Source organism: Cucurbita pepo, chromosome 12 (assembly GCF_057944985.1).
Source record: "Cucurbita pepo subsp. pepo isolate OVF chromosome 12, ASM5794498v1, whole genome shotgun sequence".
Taxonomy (NCBI): Eukaryota; Viridiplantae; Streptophyta; class Magnoliopsida; order Cucurbitales; family Cucurbitaceae; genus Cucurbita; species Cucurbita pepo.
Window position 1 is genome coordinate 14,791,471 of NC_141809.1, and position 25,394 is coordinate 14,816,864.

Here is a 25,394-nt window from a genome sequence, read left to right on the forward strand (position 1 = left end):
ATTGTATAAAAAAAGAAAAAAGAAACCCTAAATTCTGCGCCCCTTATCTTGCTTCGCCCTCCCGTTGCCGCCGCCACACAGTTATCAGCACCGGTTTGTTTTTCCCTCTTCGCTGCAGTCGCACGCTGTCGCCCTCCATCGGTAACGTCCGTTTCTTTCTTCTCTCCTTATCTCCCTCTCTGCCCCATCCTCGCCGGCACGACTGCCCAGTCTTCTTCTTCTCCTCGCCGACTGCCCACTGAATTTTCTGCTCGTCGCTAAGGTGCCACTCTGTCTTCCGAAACCCCTCCCTCTCTCATGCTCGTTACTGAGTTTGCATGGATTTTTTTTTTTCTTCAATTCAAGCAATTCGTAAATAGGGTAAAATTGGAAGGAGGTTAAATTTGATCTAAAATACTGCCAAGTCCGACCTATTTTCGACTGTTTTTTTTTGGGTTAAGGAGGTCTTTGTAGATGATTGAGGAATTTGCTATGTAAGGTTGTTTTGCTTATTTGGATTGTTCTACTTGAGAATTATGTATTCTGGAAAGTATCTTTCTTATATGCACTCATTTTCAGCCGGTAGTTGAAGTAAATTTAGTATACATTTTGATTTTACGTGAATTGGGGGATTGAGTAAAGCATTTGATAGAGTCTTGGTGCTCTATAGTCTTCACGAAGAGAATAGGGTGGATTATGCAGTTATGCGTGTCTATAGAATTGTTCTACACCCCTGCAAATTGCATTAGGAATAATTGTTTGGAATGTGACAACTTGGTAGGTCATGGCAGAATCAAACTCGCCTGGTTCGTTTCAATCTCCTCCTGCTCCCCCACATCCTATGGTTATTGATGGGGCGAATCACGATCTAGCTCTAGCCTCTTGTGAGTTTTTTACTCGTCGAGAAGTACTCGAGCGTCGGTCCCGGAGAGTGAAACAACTTTGTCGAGTATATAGGGAACTGTACTGGGCTTTAATGGAGGAACTCAAGCGCAAGTACAGGGAGTATTATTGGACATACGGCAAGAGTCCATTTAAGGAGGACGAGAAGGAGGCTGAGGGCATTGGTGATTATCCAGAGGGTATTGGGGAGAACGGAAAGCTAGGATTAGGTTCCGTGACCGGGAGCGATGAGATTAGAAGGTGTGATGTCACAGGTTGCAAGGCGAAGGCGATGGCATTGACAAAATACTGTCATGCTCATATCCTCTCGGATAAAAAGCAGAGGCTCTACAAGGGTTGCACCTTTGTAATCAAGAGGTTTGCATTCTATATCAATTATTTTTGCTGCTTAGTAATACTATGAGTTTTCTACTTAATAAGCAATAGCCATAAATATAGACTCGTCTAGTATTGATATCATTACGACGATTTATAAATATCTTGAGTTTCTTTTTTTCTCTTTGGACTGTCCTAAGATATAATTTTGCTAGAGCTCGTCCGAGTAGATCCTAAGGATAAAGGCTGTGTAAAAGCTTTTCTAATGCTCAAGTCTTCCCAAATTCCTATTGTAGAATATAGCACCATTTCCAATCCTCTTAGTTAAAGAACAATGGTTATCATCTATCTACTGCTTGAATTTACCAAGTGAAAACCATGTGGTAAGAAACCAACCAAGCTTATTACAATATTTACAGGAAATTTATTGCCCCATGGCCTATAGGCTGTTTTTTGTGTCCCAATCCCAAATTATGAGGGCAATGTAAGTGAGCTGAATCTAATTTCAGATTAATGAAATGCAGCCTCCCTTAGGATCTGCTCTATTACGGCCCAAGCCCACCGCTAGCCGATATTGTCCTCTTTGAGCTTTCCCTTTACGCTTCCCCTCAAGGTTTTTGAAACGCATCTGCAAGGAGGTTTCCATACCCTTATAAAGAATGCTTCATTATCCTCCTCAACCGATGTGGGATTTCACATGCTCCTTCCCAAAGAACTCTCGAATATTTGTAGTGATCCTTGTCATTCCCTCCGTACAGTTTAATGATTTTTGTTATAATTGAAAGGTAGTCAACATGGTTGAGCTGAATTAGATGGTCACACCTTTTGATTGCATTGATCCGAAGTTGATGTCCACACACTTTGGTTAAGCTTTTATTTTTCATTTGGGGTCTTTTGTACTTATGTTTTTTTTTTTTTTCGTTTTTCGTTTTTTCGTTAACAAGAAATTCTCTTTCATTTGCAGTATGCAGTCCGGACCGCTTCTATGTTCAAAGCCTGTTTTAAGATCTACTGTTCCTTGCTACTGCCCTGGTCATCTACAAAAAGGCGAAAAGTGTTTAGCTAGAGATTTAAGAAAGGCAGGTCTTAACGTCTCGTCGACTAGTAAACTTCGTCCTGATTTCCATGTATTAGTAGCTGAATGCGTTCGCCAAATACAAGTCAAAAGAAGGGCGGCGAGAAAGGCCACTGCTGTTAAAATCGAAAGCAACTGAGAAGGTGAAGACTAGTTGTTAGGCCCCTCAGTTTGAATAAGAACATGTTGCAGTTGGTACATGTGTGTATTCAATCCAACCCGAAACCCCCAATGGAAGAATTGTTGATAAAACCAATTTTCGTGTACGATCCAATCCCTTGTTCCTTCCTCTCCCTCGCTGCACATTTGTTGTGTAATATTCGAGCATATGGTCGATGCAATGTGCCGATGATTAGCAGATTGCAGGGATGTACATTCCTTCTCTTGTTTTTATGAAAGGACGATTTAGTGTCAGCTTCCTTCTCTACAGGGTTTGATGGTATCATTTTTCCCAACTTGCAATAAAGGATTATAATCAATAGTTCGAGACGAAAATGATTGTATTTTGAGTTTTATTTCATTTTAGTATGAAAAGTAAATTTTTTACAAGGTAACTAAAACGATAAAATTGTTCGTAGAAGAAACCCTACAGTTAGGTAATTTCGTTTTCCTCTACCAAATAAGGACGTTGAAGTAACATTTCTGCAGACCATCTTTGCTTAGGGTCTCTTTGAAAGCACTTTTGAGAAAGTCCTTTCCGTGTTAGGACAATTCTCTTGGTACGGTCGGAGTTTTTATCTCGTTTACAAGTTTCAACACATCACACGCGTATTTGCCATAAATTTACTGTTCGAGGGTGTAATCTCACCAATAAAAGACTCAGGAGACATGTATTCACGCGTCCCTCTAAAACTCGATTTATAACCAAAACTCGATTTATAACCAAAACTCGACTTTGGTCTCTGTTCTTTCATATACATCTTCGAAAGACCAAAGTCGGCTATTTTGAGATCGGGTTTGCCATGTTGAGAGGGAAAAACAAGGACATTAGAAGGTTTGAAATCACAATGCACAAAGCCTTTGGAATGAATGCAAGAAAGCACTGTAAGCATCATACGAAGATACCCTTTGAGCTCATCCTCCGGCAGCTTCTTGCGTTGGTTGATAAGGTCATCCAAAGACCCACCGGCGGCGTACTCCAAAACCAGATTGTAAACGCTGCACTTGCCGTCGTCTTCGGCGGCGACTTGGTGGCCGATGAGCTGAAGGATTTGGGGAGAGCCGATGAATTTGAACAAGATGAGGGCTTCTTTGTTGAGTGAGTAGGCCACCAAGTCAGCTCATCGGCCCAAATCCTTAGACTAAATTTAAAAAATTAGAAATTATTTGATTTAAATATCATTTTGATTTTGTTCTATTTGATTTATGAAATAATCTCCCGTTTTTTAATTTAAAGTAAAAAAAATAATATTTATAAACTCAATTTTTTTTAGTTTGGTTATAAATTTAAATTGGAAATTTTATATCTAATCAAACTTCAAATTTTTAATTTTATATATAATAATTTAGTGAATTTAAAAAAAAAATAATTTGATTAAAAATTGATAGATTTGACTAAATAAATTTATAATTCAATAAATTATTATTAATTAAGAAATTAAGAGGAAAGAAGGAATGGAGTTACCTCAGACATGGCAGAATGAGGAATAATGTTTGATCTTCTTCGTCCTCTCGGCCCAGAATGTTGTGCACACCGACATTGGAACAGAAGCTAACGACCTCTTATTGAGCTTGTTCATCGGAGACGGCAATGGAGGGCACTCTTTTCCACCAAACTTTCCATTCTCACGCCTGATTTCACAGTTCATACTCCTCGCTAAAAACGTAGATCAGATTCTCCTGTCCAACGCATTTCATTTCCATTCTCACGCAGATCGCTCGGCATGACGGAAATCTCGAGGAATTCCATGCTCTCCACATCAATTTTCCACAGAACGAACAAGGCGGTCGATGCAAGAAATTAAAAATGAAAAGATAATTCCAGGAGGTTGAAGAGTTTGGACTTCACTCCATACATGATCGTGTAAATCGAAGCAAGAAACTAAGAAGGAGTGACTTCCGAGAACGTAGAACTTACCTTCGAACAAAGCGGAAGAGAGAGAGCGCGAGGAGATTTCGGATCAATCCGGGGGCAATGGCGAATAGAGCTCCTAAAAATCAGCGTCCGGATCGTAAATCTCGACAGATAAATGGGCGGCCGCCTAGCAGTCGTACGCCTCCGACGACGATAAACTGGAGATTCGACTTGGATCCGGATCGGAAAATTCCGAGGAGAGGATCTATCGGTGTGAATCTGAGAGGCGAAGTGATGGTCCAAGACGGATTGAAGATCGGAGAGAAAGAGAAGTGAGGCGCAGTAGTGAAGAAGAAGCCGTCGGAGCCAAGGAAGGAGGAAGAACCAGAGATCAGAGAGAGGATCGAAGGCGAAGAACTGATTGTCCTTCGAGTCGGAGGTGAGGTTGGAAAATTCAGCCACTGGTGAAAAGAGGGAGCTCGAGAGGGCATCAATGGCGGCTACCACTAAGATAGGTAATTGTTATCCATCAACTCCGGGTTTGCAACCATGAATTTGTGCAAACTACACCACTTCTAGTTCCGGATTTGCAACCATGAATCTGGTTCCAAGTTTGCAACCATAAATTTACACAAATTAGCACTCCATTTATATTTTATTAAGAGCAAATAAACACATAACCACTTGAATAAAATATAGGATAACATATAAATAGAACCACCATCACACTAGATTGATCAAATGAAATCATTATCCCATTTATATACAAAGATTGGAAAAGGACATCATGCAATCATTTAGAACTTAAATTCGAATAAAATAAAGGATTGTGATTCCATCTGAGAACACTTCCAAAAGATGACGCTTATTACTCTTATCCGGCTGCTTCCTGCTTCCTGCTTCTTGCTTCTTGCTTCTTGCTTCTTGTCGAGGGCCAATTGCTGGGCGGTGTATTCTGCATCAAGATGATGGCCAACAAAACGCCTCCCTTGGAGACTTCGGAAGCACAAATTTCTTGATGTTCCAGACGACCCAACAAGATGGGATGGATGGATGGATGGATGGATCATTGCTGGGATGCCCGCCTGTGGTTGTTTAACAATTTAACCTGTTTTTAGGCATTGAGACCGAGAAACGAAACCAAACACACTCCATTTCATTTTGGAACAAATCTCCCTCAAACTCAAGGGCATATAGATGTTTACCACAGAAGATCAATCCTCTCATGGTTGATCTGCATCAGATTCAGGCCTCGTTACGCGTCTCCTTCTCGTAGGTGGCGATGCATCGTCGCCCATTCCGATGTATATGCGGAAATCCTCATCTGCATCTTCTTGTAATCCCAAAAGGTTTTCACCCCAAAGGAACCGGCGCTCTGGTACGGGTGTTCCTCCTCCAGAGCGTCGATGCCTCACCCAAGACCTTGAACGTGGCCTTGGCTCTCGAGCACCATCAACCGATCCAAACATATGAAACAGAAAGAAACTAGTCAGCAATGGCCCATTGACATCACCTGTGCCACTGTCTCTTTCAGCTGCCACCATACCACCATCTCCATTTTCAATTACGTAGTCTCCAACCACAAGGGCACCAGGCATGGCTGAGCGGATGGCACTAACAACATCACCAACTTCTCTCTGTCGCTCCAAGCGTCGCCATGCCCGTTCTCTAGATGGGTCTATGACTGAAGGCCGTGTTGTCGGGTGAACTCTTCTAGCATGCCTGCGTAGTTCCTGGTAGTTGCCAGAGAATGAGCAAGTTTCACGGGAGCAACTTCGTTTCTTTAGATTAAGATATTCTCTTGCTTCTTCTATAACTTCCCAGCCTAGCACAGCTCCTCGGCACATGGGGCACTTCAAATCTGAGCACTCGGATGAGTTCCCAGCACCCAAACCTTCCTGCTCATCCCTTTCAGTATTAGACCCAGAACCAACAGTATCCAGATCTCCAGCCTCATTCGAGTCTAAAGTTCTATTAGAATTTTCAGTTCCATTATCCCCTAAAACTACAACAGGTAATCCAGCAGATGCAACAGTGTTCCTTTCATTTATATTTTGATTATCATCAACTTCATTCAAATCAATGCTCAGACCCAGGTTGTTTGTAGGACTACTAAAGCTATATGGATTTATAGGTGAAGGACTTGATAAGCGTGGACTCTTCCTAGTTTCTTCTCTTAATTTTTTGAATTGGTCAAAGCAATTTGAATGCCTATGGCTTGTGTCACATATATAAGGTTTGCAACCCTTGTGGTGAGAGCTGCAAAGTAGAAGAACAGCATTATGTGGGTGGTCCATGCAGATAGGGCAGGAGACTTCATCCAATTCTTTATGCAAAGCAAGGATATCTGAATCATTATGAATTCTTCGTTTCACACCAGCCATCTTGAGCACTAGGTAAATCACTAAGCATATTTAATAGATCAGAATGCTTCTACTGACAACAATAGCACAATACTTATAGTAAGCTAAAAACAATTTAGAAACAGCTAGAAAAGTCGTTTGTTTTATGGGTCTTTAAGGAGAAAAAGAGGATTGTCACAAAACTAATAAAGCATCCAATTTTAACATCAAAACAAAGATAAATCATACCAAGAAAACGTAAATTGTAAATACATAAACAAAAAAAAGTGTTCTAAATTTAACAAAGGACAGTAACACAGAAAAAAAAAATCAAGATATCCATTTCATGTTATCAAAGTGCACACAACGCAAACATTAAATTGACCATTGCATATCACACAAAAAAAAATGTGAACCAAATTAAGAGAGGACCTAAGATAAATGAAAGTTGATGAAGACAGTAGCCATACATGCAAAATATACAACGTACATATAAATATATTACCCGGAAATATATCAAGCAATTGCATGGTTACTCACCAAGAGAAGCAGCTCTTTTTATATTTCCTACAGGAGGCTTCTCAGTCTCTATTTGTGCTACCAATTCAAATCTACAGAATGCTTACTCTGGCTTTATTAAAGCGAAATCACAGGTCTACTAATTGAAAGCAAAGAACTGTAACTGTAGGAGTAATTGGTGGACTACACCCTTGACTAAAACTATTAGCAACTTCTCCAAGACGCCAAGGTCTGTACAAGTCCTTGACCTGCATTTATGCAGCGTAAAAGAAATTTGATGGTTATAAATACAAGATCTCAATTTTGAAAGGAAAAGGCAACTACAAAATCAAAATGTATTCAACAACTATTGGCATGTCCATTAAAAAAACATATCTAGGGCTAAATTTGAAAATTCAAATCAAACAAATACATAAATCCTAGTCAATTTTATTTCTAATACAAACCCTGCCAAAGAAGTGTTAAAAACAACAAACCCAAAACCAGCAACAATGGAAGAAGAAAACGTGCAAAACAAAAAACAACTTCCCTCAACAAAAAGTTAAGCATATGTGAAAACAGACAATATCACTATCCTACAAAGGAAAATTCTTAACAACATCCTTCGGATTCCAAAGGCAACCCCCCTTGACATCCCCATTACACGGGGGGGAAAAAGTCAAAAAAAAAAAAAAAAAAAGAGAGAGCCATGAAAGATATGCAAGAGCAACAAAATCCAGATGAGAGTTGTCTGCACAAAGATAAAAAAGAAGGAGGCGACTATATTAACATCAACCATCTGATCTTCCCTCCAAGTAATCCTTAAACCCCCTTTCCCATCAAAGTTCAAGAAGACATAAGCAAAAGAGGAAATAGAATCGTGTACATATGCTAGGCCACCAACCCAAATCCTAAGAATGACAAAGTTTCATAAGAAAGAAGCCAAGTTCAAAGCCTCTACCCATGCTACGAAATTATAAGTGAAACCAAAACGAAGTCTGAATTTCAGGCAGCATAAAGAAAATTAGCCGATATAGATTCTCATTCTGATGCCTTAAATTGTGATCATATTCCAGTTCAATTACCATCCTCATGAACAATTACACAAAATCAGAAACTAAAAGCAAAAAGGCCCAAATCACATCCAAATAATCAGATCCCCAAATCCAAAACAAACCCTAACCCAAACCAACCAATCCATCGAGCCACCACAGTGAAAACGAAATTACCAAGGGAATCAAACGATTAGACAAACAAACAAAGGATCAAACACAAGGGCAGCAACGAATTGAATCCGGATCACAAATAATTGAAACCAAAAACAGGAATCGCAATCGAAATATCAAGAGCGAAAAAAAAAAAATTCGAAAATGAAACATGGAAGATTAGGGTTTACTAAAAGCAGAATCCGATGGAATTCACCGTGGTAGGGTCGGACGATGAGTTCGTGAAGAACTCGCTGAGTTCTAGCGCAGAAACAGCAGAGATGATCAAAGACGAAGAATTTGAGAATCCATTCGGATATTTATAGCCAGACTTAGACACAGAGATAGAATACAAAACGCAGCGTTTCACCTGGGTGGGCGGTGACGAAGAGGTTATGTTGTAAGATAATGGGCTTACTTTATGGGCCTGGGCCACAATAAGTTTAATAAATTAATGGTTAAATTATAAATTATGTATCGAGGATAATAAATTTAATTAAAATATCCTTCCTTACAAAATCAAACATACCATATAAAAAAATTAAAATTTTAAATTTATCTTACAAAAAATTATCAAAATTCATTAAAAAAAAAAATTAAAATTGAAAAATATTTTAAGCATTTTTTTATAAAATAACAAGTTATAATTGAATAAATAGGAGTGTTCAAATGACTCGATAACTCGAACAATTCAAATCATAACAATTAAATTTTTTTTGTTTGAATTTAAAAAAAAATAAAAAATTCGGGTCGATTAGTAGATTGATGCTCTTTTTAGTCGGGTCAATCCAACCACCCAAAAATATCGTTACAACCTAACCTAATTTTACCTTGTTTTTAAAATTATTACTAAGATTAAGAATATTTAACATTTGTAGTCGATATTAATAATGTGTTGTCCCTCGTAAATATTTTATATCTGAGTTTTATGAGATTTTCTTGTTATATTACAGATAAATAAGATACTTTTAAATAATTAACAGTCCGACTTTTTTATATATATAAATAAAAGGAAAAAAAATTTGAACAAACACCAAAATCTATGAAATAGTGACGTCACCCAACACAAAATAATAAAAATAAAAACATTTTTATTTTAGCCAACCACATTCAAAATTTACCAAACTCATCAGACACAAAATAATAAAAGAACGTTTTTATTTTAACCCATAGATCTTAAAATTTACGAAATTTACAGACTAAATTTATAATTTAAAGTGGAAGAAATAAACGACATCAGACACAAAATAATACAAGGACGTTTTTATCTTAACCCACAACTCTCAAAATTTACCAATTTTACCGACTAAATTTATAATTTAACGTGAAAGAAATAAATGACATCGGACACAAAATAATAAAAAGACGTTTTACGTTCAAGATTTATCAAATTTAAAGATTAAACTTATAATTTTACTCCAGTAAATATATATTACAGGTTTAACCTATGTTGATGGGTTCAATAAACATTATAAAAATATTAGTTATGTGATCATAATAATGTCACGCTGATGCAAAACGGCCTCCAAATAGACTTCTTAACACGTCATCAGCCATGCATGTGCCACGCTCTGCTGTCACTGCCACGTAGGCTGCACACTTTCCATATTTAAAATTTAAAGAAAATAATACAATAAATAAATTTCTATTTATTTAGGGTACCAAATACCAATCCACGAAAGCGGCAATTGGGCATGTCGAACAAGGAATGAGCAAGAACAGGGAGGGTTCTGGGTCACTGTCATTTCATTTCCCCGCCAAAGATCTCTCCTTATAGATTCCTGTTTGGCTGTCAAGAAACTCAGAGAGAAAACGTTGGGAAAGTGCGCCGGATAATCTTCCATTCCGTCGCACAAAATGAGTAGCGGGGTTGCATCTTCAGTTTCCCCATCCCTTTTCTCGGTTGTACCCACTAAATCAAAGATTACCCATTGTTCATCTCCCTCTCTCGTTCGATTTCGATCCTCATCCACTTCCTCAAATCTCAAATTTCGACCGAATGGGTCTCTCAGATTCATAGCCAGTTGCAGCTCCGGTACCTTTAATCTTCGCCTCCTCTGTTTTTGTCTTCCAATCTGTCGTTAGTTATTGGTGATTCTGTTATTGATTCTGAGATTTGAGTGAATCTCTGCGTTTTTGTTGGCTTTTATCTGAATTTCATAAAACAATGATGGGTTTACTTCTCGTGTGGAGCTATCTGATTATTTGACTACAAGGTGTTTGATCTATTGTCAATGGTTTTATTTGGTGTGAAGTTGGCCTCATTTTGTTTGGTTTGTTTTCTTTAACTCAATGCATTTCCTTGTTAAAGAAAATTGGGTTTCTAGACTAGGAATTCATTTTCCTTGCAGTTAACTCTTTGGCAAATATAACACTCTTTGGCGATCTTATATTAGACTTTTGTATTTAGGTCTTTAACCATGTTCTTGTTCTCTGATTTCATGAAGAACTTGCTCAATGATATTCCAAACTGATAATCATAAATAAAAAGAATCCTACTTTTTGTCTAAATATGTGTACAATGGAATACCCATGTGCCCTTTTCATAGAATTTTCACTTCTCTGTATTTTCCTCATTGCCGATATATTGAAGGAGAAAAAGTAGACAAGTTTAAGAAGATGATATGAATCTCATTAGAGAAAATTCAGTAGAAACGGAGGAAAAACAGCCTTTTGGTTTCTGTGATCTTCGAGTTTTGTTAATTTTATCAAGCATGCAATGAGCTAGCTGTATGATGCAGGTGATGGTGACAACAGGACTGTTCTAGATGCCTTTTTCTTAGGAAAAGCTTTTGCAGAAACCTTAACTGAGCGTGTCGAGTCAACTGTTGGAGTGGTTTTGAGTGAGATTGGTAGGCTGCAAGCTGAACGACAACAACAAATTATTGATTTCCAGGTAGGGTACACCAAAGTTAATGATAAACTTAGATGACTGATATGAGATTCTGATTTTCATGTGCTTCCCATTTGTGTGGTTAATCACCAGTTTACTCTCAGTTTCTCTTAAAAAATGAGGGCATAAATTTGCATAGAATCTCCTAATGTTGTTGTTTTTAATTTACTGCATCGTTGTCTCCTGAACTACGGATTATACAAAACCAATGAACAAAAAAGATGGCTGTATGGCAAAGTCATTGAAAATCCATGGCTGGTGTTTCTGCAATGTTTTCTCTCTTGGAGATTAGCTTATGAAATTAACTACTTTGAGTCATAAGTATCTGATGAAACTGCTGTGGCTTAAAACTTTTTGATTGTAGCAACACGTTAGTCCTGGATTGGGATGTTGGTTACTGTTTCTGAGATAAACGTTTATACTGTTCTTAAGCGAGTCGATTTTAACCTTGAACTTTAATGTCATCGAATTGAGCTCTAAACTTGAATAAGTGGTCAAATTTATAGATCATTCGACTAAGTTTTCGTTTCTTTTGAAAACTGTCTGGCTATAAGCATCATTATGGTTGGACGAGGTTCCTTTTGTGAGTACTTATTGTTTTGATTGTATTAGATATTATGTTTTCCAGATGGAGCTTGGCATTTTATTGATAAGCTTGATGGCTTTTTACTCGATTTTGTGGTTTACGTTTCGGTATTTTTATGGCTGGGATTTTGGCATTTTCGGTATTTCCTCTCAAACTAGACTGGCATGCATGAGGTGAATGAATCTCAATATTGAGAGTGCGGGGTTGTGTGCTATCTTGTCGGGGCGAGAGAAACAATTGAGAGTTCTTAGCGATGTTTGGTCTCGTATTAGATTCTCTGTTACTCTCTAGACCTCTGTTTCTGAGCTCTTTCGTAATTATTCGCTAGGTCTTATTTCGCTTGACCAGAGCGCTTTCTTGTAGTTTCGATCTCGTGGGGTTTCTTCTATGCCCTTATGGACTAAAATACCGACACTCTTTTATGCTCTCTTCTTTTCTGCCTATGCTGAAAATGGCATGTTCTTACTTGAACGAGCTTTATATACAGGAGGAGGTTATAGAAAGAGCTAAAAAGGCCAAGGAAAAAGCAGAACGTGATGCCAAAGAAGCACAAGGACCCATCTCCTCTTCGATAATATCGGCTACAATCGAAGTTACTTCTTCTCCAACTGCTTCGAGCAATGGACAACAACGCTCAAGTCCGAACGCATATTCAGAAACTGTGGTGAATCAAGATCCTCCTCGTGGTGACGAAGAGTAATCGTCTCTTGTCGATCTCTCTTGGTTATTATACACATCCAATGATTGCAACATGTAGTCTGATGATGATAAGTTAGTTATTTGGTCTTGAAATCATACAGAGATTGTCTTCTTAAGGTTCGTCTATTAGGTATCTTATGAGTTTCTTGGTGTTGAATAATTCAGACCGAACAACCAGTTACGATCGTTCGATGTGTATTAGTAAATCATCTATTTTCGTTCATTCGAGCAGACTGTAGTTGAATTATTTGGCTGATTTTCAGTGTATCTTTCATAGTTTGAGCTCGATTACTCGTGTATTGTAGTCATTGCATTTGATAGTGTGTTTTTAAATCTGTTTTTAGAATCTATGATCGAAATAGTGCGGATTCAGAAAACAATATTTTCTAGAATGCTTGATTGGGTATTTGAATTCATAAAACTATTTTTTATGTTGAAAGCATGCCGTTGTATTGGTTCCTGGAGATAGTCTTTCAAGGAGATAATGTGGTCATATCATTGAGAATGTAGGATAATACTGAGGCCATCAAATGCCGAATTCGAATTCTAAGTTCTGATCTGAATCATGGGCATGAAACGCGCAACAAATGGTCTCAAAGTCACGTCCCATACATTAGCAATATCGGTAAAATTATCGGGCATCAACCATCAAATTTGTAAACTTCGAATGTGAGCCCTTCAAATGTGAGCCCATAGTGGAGATCCACTGTAGTTGGCTCATACAACGCCATACATAAACAAATAGATGACTGCTTAAGTAAAAATCCACAAATAGATGACTGCTTAAGTAAAAATCGGTTTGTACATGGTTAGAAGATAAATTTGGCTAAATTATAGGAAAATCATAGATTAAGTAAGTGATACTATCTTCATTAGTATGAGCTCTTTTTTGAAACACAAAACAAAGTCACGAGCGAGTACTTTTAAATCGAACAATTCCATACCATTGTTATCAATTCCATACCATTGTTATCAGAAAAATATGAATTCATCTCAAAATAATTTTTTTTTCGAGAAAAAAGATTTTTTTTTTTAGTGTGAAAATATAATTTTAGAAGCTATTAGATGTTAAAATTAATTAACTAGGGAATTCATCTCAAAATAATTTTTTTTTCGAGAAAAAAGATTTTTTTTTAGTGTGAAAATATAATTTTAGAAGCTATTAGATGTTAAAATTAATTAACTAGACCGTTATATATATATATATATATATGTTTATATATATACATGTATATATGTATATACATGTATACATGAGAACTTTAGGTTAAGAATTTAAAATAACCGGTGGAATCATGTTGAGAAATTAGACCATGAATTGAAAAAAAGAAAAAGAAAAAAAGGAATCATTCTTGGTGTTTGTGATTGGGCGAAGAAAGAGTCTGTTTGATGAATGGAAAAAGGAGTACGCACATTTCTAATCCTCATCTTCTCCATCAATCTTCCTCTTCACCTCACACCCTTCAAACTTCAATTTCTCTCATCTTCAATGCATTTCCATTTTCGTTGAACATGTTCTTTCCTGCCATTCACTCAATTTTGATTTTTACTTCATCAGTGATTTCTTTGTATACGCATAGAAGTTGATGCTCCCAGTGATTTTCTCCAGTTTCACGCTCGCTGCATCTGCCTCCGCCTCCATTTACGGTAAAGCTCTCGATGTTTGTACATTTTGTTTGGTTTCTGATTTGCAAAATGGGTCTAGAATGCAATGGCGTTGCGGTCAACTATTTTAGTTGCAAGTGTAAATTGATGAATTTGGTTGATTGTTCACATGTTTTGGCGAATTCCTGGAGGCTTCTATTGTTATATAAGGAAACAAATTTCAAGTGAAGTTGAAAAACAGCGATTGGGTTCGTTATAGGAGATTTTAATTTTTTAAGCCCTTCCTTGTTCCCGAGCTCTGCGTTAATTCTACATCCAGTTTCTTCATATTTCCTTAATTTGATTTTTCGGGCGGTTCCTTGGATTAATAATGCTTCCCACTTTCTTGGGAAAGATTCTCTACCCTTAAGGCATGGAATTAGAGAGGCCATTCTCGTGCTTCTCTATCGCTTCCAAGTGCCTTGCCTTCTTTCAAGTCTCATTGTTTCTCTTGGACTTGCAAACTAAGTCTATTATACTTGCTGGTTACGTTCAAAATTACTTTTCACCATTGCTTTTATTCAAAATTATTCAATGAAATTTTTTGTTTCTTGATAAAAACAATTACTTCACTCTTATATATGTTGACTGTAAGCGATGAACTTTATGCAGATGGCAGAGAATGTGGTTGTTGCACCATGTATCAAGCTGCAAATTGGAAGAACTCCCTCCGAATCGAAAAGCTCCGCACCGTGCAGTTTCAGTTTTAAAAGAGAACAAAGGTTTACTGATTTTGCCTAGTTGCTTACCTTCAGTTTGTATGTTTGTTTGTTTTTTGAATGTCTAGGATTCTTTATAAGGTTAGGAAGTGAGTATTAAATTGTAAAACTTGTTTTTTATGTTCAACAGTCCTGAGAGGTTAGAGAGAAAATAAACTGAATAGTGTATCACGATGGTGATTGTTTATGGTTCCTTATTCTATCTTAATGAAAATGTTTATATTACACAATTTTTTTCTTTCACGTGAGGCTCACAAAAATGATTTCATCCTTTTTAACATGCTTTGGTTTGTCTTATTGGTATAAATTGATTGCTTGTTCTTTTTGGTTCTTCATATGTAGAAAGTACAATTTTATGTTTTTTCAACTTTTGTATTCTAGAGAATCCTCTTGTGGGAGCTATAAGTTCACAAGGATCTCAACTTGGAGAAGGCGTGCGCTTAGTGGTTTTCGGGGCTCAAACTTAATTGTAAGTCCTGCTCCCAGGAAGATCTTCAGAGAGCATGCTTACCTAAGGTCTTTGGTAAACGTTGATGGAACAACAGCCTCTGAGGTACTTTTTGTTGATCAATTGCTTCTGATGACCAGTATATTTCTAACATATATGGCTGGAGTAATACCCGTACCGAAGTCTAATCAACCTGGAAATATCATCTCTAATACCAATTCAGCCTCAGATAACCCAACATTTTCTGGTAGGTAAGGGTGCACAGTTTACAAGGTTGAGTTACGTTGTCGCTAACTAACATAATTTACTGTTTGTTGCTTTGTTATTTGATGTGTATATCTGCACTTTATTTCTACTCCTGTTTATTTTGAGGTTTCATATTGTATTTATACTTTTTTATTGCAGTGGCATGAAGACTGATGATCAAATTAATTCGAAGTATGCATTAGATGTAGTTAAAGGAAAGATATTGGATTTTCTAGATGCTTTTGAACGTAGGAAAAGTGTGGAAAACGAGGTACTCGAATTTGCAGAAAGTCATGCCAAGCAACCCCTATGCTTGAATGCCATTGGTGAGGGTCCAAGGTTAAGGTTGCTTTGGGCTTCTTTTCAACTAATTGAGGAAGAGGCAGGCATCTAACTGTACTGACACCTTTGCCTTATTCTGCATGTTCTTCTTGATCTTTGAGTGGTGTTATTTGTTATGTTATATAGTTTTTAAATTTGACATCATGAGATAAATATGCAAACTGGTATTGAAACTTGTATATTGATGGAAAGAGGGATATATTTTTCGCTTGTCATTTTTAGAAGTCTTCAACTACGATAACTTGTTTTCTTTATCATAGCATTGAGTTTTAACAATAGCCTACTGTTATGAGTTCTGCTCCTTACGTGAGATCTGCAAATCAAGGAAAGTAAGCTTCGGTGGATGGCACTGGGAGTGAGACTGAGAGCACTGTCTGCCTCTCAGCTCAAATATAGGTTCCAGCTCTCAGTCTCTTCTCCCGTGGGCATCTGTCGAAAGCGTACTTTCCTTGTTTTCATGGGATTTCGGTTTGCCAAATAATTTGGTAATTTATTTTTAGGAAATTGAAGATTCTCAGAATTCAATTTCATTGTAGATTTTTAAATTTTTTTTATTTTTTTTATTTTTATCTTTTGTTAATTGAACATCTGTTTTGCAGGTCAACAATCTTTCCACTGCTACTATTCAGAACATGGATGATTTGTCTATAATATTTTCTAAATTTATTAAAAAATCCTCTCAACCAGTATGCATGTCTTGGCTGAAAAACGAACTGTCGATGAAAAATAATGATTCTAGTAAGGTACTTCTAGGAATAGATTTTATCTTTCAGATGTGTTTTTTTTTTTTTTTTTTTTTCATTTTCTCTTAGATTTACTAGTAAACAATCTTGCTTCTTCCCTTCCTTGAATGTTTACAGGCATTTCTTTCATTGATGTCTGAGAAGCTTAAAGCTGAAGACAACATTTTACCAGGAATTAAGAAGTCTGGCAAGGAAGAGTTGTATGCAGAATTGATGCACTTTCTTAGTTTTGGTCCTCGCAGGTATTTTGTTTTCTTTTCTCTTTAAGTTTAGGAAGTTCCTTCACATTTCACGAAAGAAATTACGATATCTAGGCTGTTCTTCATAGTCAAAGGGAAATCAGAATTTAACTTTGGTACTCCAATTCTTGCTTGCTTGGTAGGCCTTCAAAACTGTAAGCGTGTTTAGTTTGTAGTCAGAATATTTATGTTATACACAACAATTTTTCTTAAAAAAAAAATTAAATTAAATGTGGGATCTCATAAACATAATTTATAAGATATAAACAATTGATTATCGGTTACCTATTTAGTATAAAAAAAAGAAACATGTAAAAACTTAATATAAAAACTTAAAAACAAAATATACTTCATTAAAAACGTAAATTTAAGTCGATTAACAATATAAAACTTAAAAGATAGGAATGATTTAGTTGGTCATGACTAGATGAAGAATATGTATTCCTACTACTTTAAGAATAAGGATTAGAGTCTATAAGGGTATCACTATATTTACCTCTATTTTTGTAGGTTAAAGTTTTTCAAGAGTTGTGTCCAAACCGTGTTCGAAATTGGAAAGAAAATTATTTAAACATATTTTTTTACCGTGTTTCACATTATTGGAGCTTGTCCAGATGAAATTCGTGATGAATCCATGTTTGACATGTCTGTGCTTCCTAGCTTTAACAGGACCATTTTGGAATTTTGTTTTTTTAGCAGGGATTATTGCTATTATGACTATAGCTTGTTTGTCAAGCATGGGATTTCAATATTAGAAGATTTGCTGATAACCTTTGCTGACGGGATTGCAAGTATGTATCTGGAATTTATTTCTGTTGACGGCAGTTTTTTTGATGAAGTGGATAATATTGGCTTGGCATTGTGTACCTTATCAACACGAGCACTCCAAAGATTGCGTAATGAGGTACTCTTTGTTTTTTGTTTACTTTTTGCCTGTGGTTAACGAGGTTAATGAATCCTTATAGCTGTTTTAATTTATTATCTCATGATAAATTTGGGAACTCCAATTTTTCTTTTCCTTACATTTTAGAGCCAAATATTGAATTTTATTTGTCCTCTATTGTCATTTGGCCAAAATAAACATGAATACTTCAATGTCTTGTGTTTGATTATTTTGTTCCTTTGTAAAATTTCATTCTAGCCTTATTAACTCGTCTGCAATTTCCCTTGTCGGTGTTATTCTGCTTTGAAGGTGCATGAAGAATCTTTTTTCTTCCTTAATGCGATTGACCAATTTATAGAAACAAAATGCTTCCTTTCATTTTTTTGCTTCACCCTTTTAATTGCTGAAGAAGTCTTTGGAGCTTAGCTTTGCAATTATGACCTTGGTTTTATTTTGTTAGATTAGAGTCCCCTTTTGTAGGTAATTTTGGGCTCCTTCTTGCCCTTTGTTTTTGTTGGGCTACTTGTTCTTTTGCCAGGCTCCTTTGTTTTATTTCCATTGAAGGAAATTTTAAGGGTGGATCTTGTTGATAGGTGGCCATGAACCAATGGTTGTATCAAAACATCGAGGCAATTGTATCGATGTATGAAGACCGATTTGATCTGTGTACACTTAGTAGTCAACAGATTGAGCTACCAGGCAGTAGACAGGCCAATATTGATAATTGGTGGATGAAACATATCCTCAGAAGAAGAGAAACATTGTCTTCTAAGTTGCGTTATGTTGTGATAGACTCCTTCGCCATGCCTGTAAAACGGACCAAGGAGTTGAGAGCTTTAAGGGGATGGTACGTTCTTTCAATATAGTTCATGTAATTCTCTATTTCATGCACACGTGGTTTATTCTTAGTATGCTCGTATATTCTTTCATTTTTTTTAAGTGAACGAGTCACTTTAGTTCATTCATGTGCTTTTCTCTTCTGAGTTCGAAAAGATAAAAAGAGGCCAATTGATGACGTTTTTCATGTTATCTATGAGATGCATTAGTCATGAATGAGTCGCTTTGGTTCATACTGCAGGAGGTATTACTTCAGCCTGTTGATTGAATTATCGGACATTACAATGCCAATGATAAGAGTAGTAATCGATAAAATCAGTAGCGGAATATCGTTCTTTCTAGTCTGCCTGATTGGAAGATCTTTAGGGCTCATCTACACAGGAATCAGGCAGTCACTAAGGTGGAAATGAAGGTTTGATAGTTCTGATCTATATTTGGTTGTTTCTCCATTATTTTGGTTTCCTTCTCATTTCTTTTATGTATCAACTTGATTTTGGTAGTTCATAACAATTTTTGAGATTATATCAATTGCAACATGAGATAGTATAGAATGTTGTTGTTGAAGTACATTTTTTCTTTCCATTGGTTTTGTTATTCCCTTCGTAAGGGAGTGATTCGATGCCTACCAACTAAAATACATATGTGGTCTAGCTGTAAATGATTCTTAATCACATCTAGAGGTGGTTAGCAACCCTCTAGAGTCTCAACATAACATAACATATGATATAAGGGTACTACCTCGTGCTTGTACCAACTATAAATTACATATGTGGGCTAGCCATAAATGACTCTCAATCTAATTTAAAACTGGTTGGAGTCCCATTCAAGTCCGAGTTTGATACCGTCATAACTATAGGCACCTAACCTTAACATAATGGGCATTGGTATCATAGACCATTAAGCACTATAGTTAATCTCATGTCATGCTATAGTATTAGTTTTGGTGGTCAACCAGTCATACATTTTGACTAGCAACGAATTATAACTTAGGGCATAAGAAAATATTAAGTTGTGTCATATTAGCTAGAGATGTCTATGGTGCAGGGTGCGGGTTGGAGATGAGGAAACTTTTCCATCCTCATCCTTCTCAATTATGTCATCTACATCTCGGTAAAATTTTTTATTTATGTTTGCAAGGATTGGGGTAGGAATTTCTTACTAGAAATTCGTAGGAATCAGGTTCTACATCTCGGTGAATTTTTTTTTTTTATGTTTGCAAGGATCGAGTAGGAATTTCTTACTAGAAATTCACAGGAATCGGGTTCAAGAAAGAAAAATTACATGAGCAAATAAACTTTTATCCCAAATGATCAACTCATCTCTTCTTTTTCTTTTTTAAATGCTCAAAACATATGTTTAGGGGTAAAAAAAAATGTAAAAATATTTTTAAGCATTTAAAATTCATCCAAGATTGCATTTAATGTCTCAATAAATAAGACCTATAATTTAATGGTCTTATAATTTAAATTTAATTTTGAAATTCAATTTTAAAATTTGATATCTTAACTAACATACTAAACCCCAAAATTAATCAAACAGAAAATACCATATTATAATCTTTTTGAAATTTAACCAAATCATAAAATCTAAATTAAAATTTTAGAAACTATGAAAACCAAATATTTTTAATACCCATATTAAAACTAAGGATCATATATTTATGACTTAACCATCAATATTTATTTTAACAATATTAAAAAAAATGTGTACATTATCATTATAAATATTTTTCATTCTCTACACCGAGTGATAAAAAACAAATTAATGTTTTAAAAAAAAATACAATTAGATCCTTTTTATTGTTCAGAATCCGGTGGCTGTGGCAGTGGCAGTGGCTTTGTTCAGAATCCAAACACATCTTTCAAATCAGCTATAACTAAAGGGGATAATAGTGTTCTAGTGGTTCAAGTGTTCTTCAGCTAATGATTCTAAGAACGAATTGTCCCAACTGATAAATTCCATAAATGATCTAAAACTGGAAAGGCTAGACGACCAAGAGGGCGAGGCAGTGAATGCAGCTGAGTTTAATCATCGGTTGGCTTTAGCAGCAGCTGCAGATGCTGCCCCATCCAATCCCATACTTCGTAACTCTTTCAAGAAACCGTTGTAATCGTCGTCGCTGATCTTATATGGGCTATGGAGCGGTCCGGGAAATGAACCATTAGATACCTCTTCCTTGTAATCTGATAAAGCTTTGTTGATGACATCTCCAATTTGTGCAAATTGCTTACAGAATTTCGGGGTCACCTGCAATGGCACATCCAATCCAGGAGTCAAAACACCTTAAACAAACATATAGAAACTTTAGTCGAAGCAAAGGTGCAGGCTGATGGTAACCTTAGCATGATGCGGGTGTTGAAGCATGCCGAGTAGATCATGGTAAACTAGCACCTGTGTTTAAGAAATTAGTTAGTCCAGCTGCAGAGGATACTCGACTCTATGATTGTCGTCAAGTAATCGAAGACAAAACGAGCAGCACAATGGACAAGCTTATCAAACAAGTATGGATGATGAAACCAACATTTCTTTAAAGAGAAAAACTAACAAGTTATCTGAAATATTGAATAAATCATAAACCCCGTCTCTTTGTTGAGTGAAATGCAAGGTCTATTTTCTTCTTCTTAAGCTCCTTTCAATTCGAGGGAGCGGCATCCGAACCCAAATATGAACAAATCGCTATTTTGCCTCCATGACTTGTTACCAAGTAGATATACTTCTCTAATCTTGAATATGTCCTCTATGTTCAGATGCATACACTCCTTAGGGATTCTCGAAACAATTTAAAGTTAAACAGTTGCAGTTCAGTCTAGCACAATGAACCACTAGGGATTTTCACAACAATTTAAACACTTACAGTCTGTTCGGATTTCACGGTGCAAGAATCGAATAGCCATAGAACAGGACCATATAGGAAAGCTAAACAAGGATGACCTTCGATGCTTCTCTAATTGAGAACTCGAGAAAGAAACTCCGAGTCCTGAACTCGGGGAAAAAGAAATAGTTTGAAAGAATAATTATATGCAAAGGTCAAACAAAGAGAAGCTAACAAATAGCTCAAGGAAAGGAAATACGGTTGGCAGTCCTATATGTATGTACGTGTGTATGTGCATATGGCATGTAAAAGGATGTCTGTCCAATCAACTAACTTGTCCACTACAGAAAGGCCCTGCTCCAATGCCTATGGTGGGAATGCGGAGAGCAGCTGTAGCAGCAGCTGCAACTTCTGGAGGAACACATTCTAGGACGACGGCGAAACACCCAGCTTCTTGTAGAGAGATTGCAGTTTCCACCACCTGCAAAAGATACACCATTCAGCATTTCACAGCCAAACCGAACACGACAAGCTATGCAACATAACAACAGCAATTGTATCCCAGAAACAACTGCAAACAGTACTAATAAGAAGAGGGAAGTAGGGGAGTGGGGGGGACCTTAACAGCACTGGCGATGTTCTTCCCTTGAGGTCTAAATCCTCCAAGAACACTAATGGCTTGAGGAGTAAGCCCAACATGCCCCATTACCGCAATTCCTGCTTCGACTATAGCTCTTGCTGCTGTTATTCTAGAATGTGCACCCCCTTCCAATTTTATTGCATCCATTCCCCCTTCCTTCAAAACTCGTACTGCCGTATCAACAGCCTGACAATAGTAAGCAACACTGTTCTGAATAACTTTGAGAATTCAGATGTTGTCTACAATTCTTTCGTCAAGTGGGTATTGATTTGTTTAAGGTTTTAGCATCCTAAAAGGAGCATTTACACCAGGTCATGGACATAAAAACAATAGCATCAAAGAATCTATCAAAAGTAAGTTCTGTCTGTTCGTGCATTTTGAGACATGATGGTGACCTAATTTAACATAGAAATCAAATGGAAACATGTTTAGATTTGAATTTAAGGCCTCCCACTTTCAATCCTTTCGATAATTCTAACAAGAGCTTGAAACTGCTTTTACCTTTTACAATCTAGCATGAAAAAAGAAAAAAGAAATTCTTAGATTCCCGTGCTGTCCATCTCTAAGCATGGAAATTAGATTTTGAATAAATCCAGATGGCTATCATTTCATCGAACACCTAAGAGGCAAAAGGAAAATAACCTGAACGGAGCTGGATTCGTAGGTACCAAAGGGCAAGTCGCCGATCAAAAGCGGCCTCCTAGCCCCACGAGCCACAGACCTGCAATGAACAAGCATTTCATCCAAGGTAATAGGCAACGTGGTGTCGTGGCCGTGTACAACCATGGAAGCCGAATCGCCAACCAAAGCGATATCAATGCCGGCCATATCCAAATGGACACCGGAGGGGTAATCGTAAGCAGTGACCATGGTGATCGGTTCGCCTTTCTTGTACTTTTGTTTCAGATTGGTGAGAGTGACTCTCTGGTTTGGAGTGTTCGATGTCGGGCCGCCGTAGACCGTGTTTTCAGGGACATTGCTCATGCAACGAAGCGTGTTGAGCAGCGATTGCGATGTGGAACGAACTGCGGCCTTGGTGACGAGGTTGAAGAGCGCCATTGATGGGGAGAAATTTGTCTTCGAATGAATTGGATTTTCACAATCGGTTGGTTGCTGCTCTGTTGCCTGCGAATTAGTTGCAGGTTTGCAAACGTGGAATTCTCCCGCCGACAACACGTGTCAAATTCATGCATATCCTTAATACTTTAAAATAAAAATTAAAAAAATGAATGAAAATTAAAATATAACTAACTTTTAAAATTTTTATTAATATTTTAAAACTTTTTTTTAAAAAAATTTAACATTTTCATTTAAAAAATAATTTAATTTTTTTTTAATATTCTAGCTTCATAATTATTTTTAGTTTGTAGCATTCTAGTTAAGAAATTAAGTCTATTTGATAAATCATTTTTTAATTTGAATTTATTTTTAATGATGATTAAAAAAATGATCAAATTAAAACAAAAACAAAAAAAAATATTAAGAGATTGTGATTTAAAACTAAGAATTTGGTAAGTCATTCTTCCGGTATGCTATTATAAAATGTTAAGTCGGTTTATGAATATATCTTTTTATGACCTTCAAGTCGGTGACTAATAACTATCGTTGGTTTTTCATTTTTATAAAGAGATAGGAAAAAAATTGTTCTTTTGGTTCGCCCCCGAGACATAACAGCTTCTAGAGCATAGGTCCGAAAAAGGGAGAAAACCTAATGAGGGTGAGAATGAAATGTATGATATATGAAAAGTTCAGTATTGTTAAGCTTGAAATGATGTAAGAGCAAACTTCAACGTAATCTTTAAACGCTAAAGCTCTCTAAAATAATACATCGTAAAGAATTGATGACAATAGTTTGGCCATTTTGGTATAATGCACTTTGCAACAGCAGATTCCTAAGAATTGTGTATGAGGCTCGGAAAGTATAGTATACATCATATGATACATACATTTACGCCCATGAACATAGCTTAACTAGTTTAGGTACATAACCTCTTTCAACTTCGATATAATAAAGCTTGCATCATCCAACCTTCCAGCTCGGGCTAAGCCACATATCAAGGTATAATAGACAATGGCATCAGGATAACGTCCAGCTTTGGACATTTCATCCAAAAATTTCATCGCCTTATCGATATCGTCGACTTTGCAAACGCATTAATGAACACCGTGTAAGTAACAGAGTTTCCTTTCAAGCCCTTCTGCTGCATTTCCCTGAAGAACTCAAGTGCAGTGCTTATTCTACCATGCTTGCACATTCCATCGACTAAAGTATTTATGGTGATTACATTAGGTGCAAGGTGTTCCCTGACCATCTCATTCAAGAGCTCATGGGCTGTCTCAATTTCGCCCGCCTTGCAGTATTGGGAGTACAGCCATCGGCTCTCATCATTCTCATCAAGTGCAATCCTTCTTCTTGCCTCCCCACTTGACACAGCCCATCGATCAAAGTATTGTACGTGATTGCGTCGGATGCGACGAGCCTGACCTTCTTTTTTCCCCTTGCATTTTGTCGAACACCTCTAGTGCATCATCAATCCTTCTGAATTTACACAAATGGTTGATAATAATACCAAAAGTAATAACATTAGGCTGGATGTTCATGTCTTTCATCTTTCTTATCAGCAGATTCATCTTCTCAAATTCCCTCTTCTTTCCCAATCCTGTCAAGAGCGCATTGCAGGGCGCAGCATCCTTAAGACCATTCCGCATAATCACATCATCCAAAACATTCCAAGCAAGATCTGTATTTCTACTCCTACAAAGCATGGAGATCAATTGCGTTAATGTAATCGGATTAGGAACAACATGGTGTTCACCAAATTTGGCGACCAACCCAGCGATTTCATGTTCCTTTGACTCTCCCCTCCGACTCATTTAACTTCAAAAATTAAGTGAAAACAATATCAGCAGTTATATCATTAGGTCGAAACTCCGAACCTGGAAGAAGCATTTCGTCGAGCACATTCAATGCACTGTCGAGTCGCCCAGATTTCAGAAGCTAATCAATGATTACATTACGAACATTTGTGTTTTTGGTGTGGGAATCAAATCCGGAAAACGCAGCAAGCGCTTCATCAACCATGCCAGCCCTTCCAAGGCGCCGAAGAAGATGAACAGCATTCTGCGCTGTTGGGCGAGACATTCTGCAATTTTGTTGTCTCGTAGAGCTCTCATTCAAGATCAAACATTAAATAAAAATACTAAATTAATTTTTTTAAAAAAAATCTAAACTTTCCTTTTATTTATTAAAAAAAAAAAAATCCACGTGGGAAAATTATAAAAGGAGGATAATTTATGGTTTTTTTTCTTTATTCTTTTTAAACTAAAACCCT

At 36.8% G+C, this 25,394-nt stretch overlaps 6 protein-coding genes and 2 pseudogenes across 18 annotated transcripts; 3 read left to right on the top strand and 5 right to left on the bottom strand.

The window, feature by feature from the left end:
• The first annotated feature begins 5 nt into the window (after positions 1-5).
• On the top strand, positions 6-2,686 carry LOC111807237 (uncharacterized). 2 transcript variants are annotated; one of them, XM_087129261.1, is made up of 4 exons: positions 6-262; positions 761-1,239; positions 2,162-2,244; positions 2,332-2,686. In XM_087129261.1, the coding sequence occupies exons 2-4, from the start codon at positions 764-766 to the stop codon at positions 2,409-2,411; spliced, it is 639 nt and encodes a 212-aa protein (XP_086985387.1). In that variant the 5' UTR covers positions 6-262; positions 761-763; the 3' UTR covers positions 2,412-2,686. The 2 variants fall into 2 exon arrangements, with proteins under 2 accessions (XP_086985387.1, XP_023548640.1); XM_023692872.2 differs by having other exon boundaries at positions 2,162-2,686.
• A 100-nt stretch (positions 2,687-2,786) lies between these two features.
• LOC147790045 (mitogen-activated protein kinase kinase kinase 17-like) lies at positions 2,787-4,038 on the bottom strand (annotated as a pseudogene). Its single transcript, XR_015423291.1, has 3 exons — positions 3,897-4,038; positions 3,028-3,573; positions 2,787-2,965 (listed from the first exon to the last, which is right to left on the bottom strand). The product of XR_015423291.1 is annotated as a mitogen-activated protein kinase kinase kinase 17-like (transcript).
• On the bottom strand, positions 3,893-5,356 carry LOC147790046 (Galactose oxidase/kelch repeat superfamily protein). Its single transcript, XM_087129447.1, is given in 8 exon segments — positions 3,893-3,991; positions 3,994-4,075; positions 4,077-4,133; positions 4,135-4,212; positions 4,214-4,468; positions 4,470-4,667; positions 4,669-4,796; positions 5,159-5,356. Coding segments are annotated over 8 exon segments (1,095 nt in total).
• Positions 4,995-8,688, bottom strand: LOC111807240 (cellulose synthase, putative (DUF1644)). Of its 6 annotated transcripts, none has more exons than XM_023692880.2 (3): positions 8,549-8,688; positions 5,492-7,395; positions 4,995-5,371 (listed from the first exon to the last, which is right to left on the bottom strand). In XM_023692880.2, exon 2 carries the CDS (start codon positions 6,668-6,670, stop codon positions 5,510-5,512), a length of 1,161 nt encoding a protein of 386 aa, XP_023548648.2. In that variant the 5' UTR covers positions 6,671-7,395; positions 8,549-8,688; the 3' UTR covers positions 4,995-5,371; positions 5,492-5,509. The 6 variants fall into 6 exon arrangements, with proteins under 6 accessions (XP_023548648.2, XP_023548647.2, XP_086985386.1 ...); XM_023692879.2 differs by having other exon boundaries at positions 8,523-8,670; XM_087129260.1 differs by having other exon boundaries at positions 5,492-6,678; positions 7,169-8,632.
• Positions 8,689-9,996: 1,308 nt separating this feature from the next.
• On the top strand, positions 9,997-12,732 carry LOC111807241 (uncharacterized). The gene is made up of 3 exons (XM_023692883.2): positions 9,997-10,366; positions 11,073-11,227; positions 12,298-12,732. Exons 1-3 carry the CDS (start codon positions 10,189-10,191, stop codon positions 12,508-12,510), a joined length of 546 nt encoding a protein of 181 aa, XP_023548651.2. The 5' UTR covers positions 9,997-10,188; the 3' UTR covers positions 12,511-12,732.
• A 1,046-nt stretch (positions 12,733-13,778) lies between these two features.
• On the top strand, positions 13,779-20,557 carry LOC111807500 (phosphoglycolate phosphatase). Of its 6 annotated transcripts, XM_023693243.2 has the most exons (10): positions 13,779-13,914; positions 14,068-14,156; positions 14,766-14,875; positions 15,254-15,571; positions 15,726-15,948; positions 16,508-16,651; positions 16,769-16,893; positions 17,587-17,794; positions 18,367-18,620; positions 18,852-19,174. In XM_023693243.2, exons 3-10 carry the CDS (start codon positions 14,766-14,768, stop codon positions 19,018-19,020), a joined length of 1,551 nt encoding a protein of 516 aa, XP_023549011.2. In that variant the 5' UTR covers positions 13,779-13,914; positions 14,068-14,156; the 3' UTR covers positions 19,021-19,174. The 6 variants fall into 6 exon arrangements, with proteins under 6 accessions (XP_023549011.2, XP_086985376.1, XP_086985377.1 ...); XM_087129250.1 differs by lacking the exon at positions 13,779-13,914 and having other exon boundaries at positions 13,921-14,156; XM_087129248.1 differs by lacking the exons at positions 13,779-13,914; positions 14,068-14,156 and adding an exon at positions 20,418-20,557 and having other exon boundaries at positions 14,736-14,875; positions 18,852-19,022.
• Positions 20,358-23,219, bottom strand: LOC111806561 (3-methyl-2-oxobutanoate hydroxymethyltransferase 2, mitochondrial). Its single transcript, XM_023691929.2, has 5 exons — positions 22,705-23,219; positions 22,042-22,248; positions 21,757-21,903; positions 20,948-21,001; positions 20,358-20,857 (listed from the first exon to the last, which is right to left on the bottom strand). The coding sequence occupies exons 1-5, from the start codon at positions 23,119-23,121 to the stop codon at positions 20,639-20,641; spliced, it is 1,044 nt and encodes a 347-aa protein (XP_023547697.1). The 5' UTR covers positions 23,122-23,219; the 3' UTR covers positions 20,358-20,638.
• Positions 23,220-23,798: 579 nt separating this feature from the next.
• LOC111807506 (pentatricopeptide repeat-containing protein At5g28460-like) lies at positions 23,799-25,253 on the bottom strand (annotated as a pseudogene).
• Positions 25,254-25,394: the final 141 nt, after the last annotated feature.

What these genes read in the sequence shown, in the direction of transcription:
- LOC111807237 (XM_023692872.2), top strand. Translation starts at nt 764, where the DNA reads ATGGCAGAATCAAACTCGCCTGGTTCGTTTCAATCTCCTCCTGCTCCC. An exon ending in TGCACCTTTGTAATCAAGAG is followed by an intron (nt 1,240 to 2,161) that starts GTTTGCATTCTA and finishes TTTCATTTGCAG; the next exon opens with TATGCAGTCCGGACCGCTTC.
- LOC111807241 (XM_023692883.2), top strand. Translation starts at nt 10,189, where the DNA reads ATGAGTAGCGGGGTTGCATCTTCAGTTTCCCCATCCCTTTTCTCGGTT. An exon ending in CATAGCCAGTTGCAGCTCCG is followed by an intron (nt 10,367 to 11,072) that starts GTACCTTTAATC and finishes TGTATGATGCAG; the next exon opens with GTGATGGTGACAACAGGACT. An exon ending in AACAAATTATTGATTTCCAG is followed by an intron (nt 11,228 to 12,297) that starts GTAGGGTACACC and finishes CTTTATATACAG; the next exon opens with GAGGAGGTTATAGAAAGAGC.
- LOC111807500 (XM_087129248.1), top strand. Translation starts at nt 14,751, where the DNA reads ATGAACTTTATGCAGATGGCAGAGAATGTGGTTGTTGCACCATGTATC. An exon ending in AACCCAACATTTTCTGGTAG is followed by an intron (nt 15,572 to 15,725) that starts GTAAGGGTGCAC and finishes TTTTTATTGCAG; the next exon opens with TGGCATGAAGACTGATGATC. An exon ending in CTTAGTTTTGGTCCTCGCAG is followed by an intron (nt 16,894 to 17,586) that starts GTATTTTGTTTT and finishes TTGTTTTTTTAG; the next exon opens with CAGGGATTATTGCTATTATG.
- LOC111806561 (XM_023691929.2), bottom strand. Translation starts at nt 23,121, where the DNA reads ATGGCGCTCTTCAACCTCGTCACCAAGGCCGCAGTTCGTTCCACATCG. An exon ending in GGCCTTTCTGTAGTGGACAA is followed by an intron (nt 21,002 to 21,756) that starts GTTAGTTGATTG and finishes TCTTAAACACAG; the next exon opens with GTGCTAGTTTACCATGATCT. An exon ending in AACACCCGCATCATGCTAAG is followed by an intron (nt 20,858 to 20,947) that starts GTTACCATCAGC and finishes GTGCCATTGCAG; the next exon opens with GTGACCCCGAAATTCTGTAA.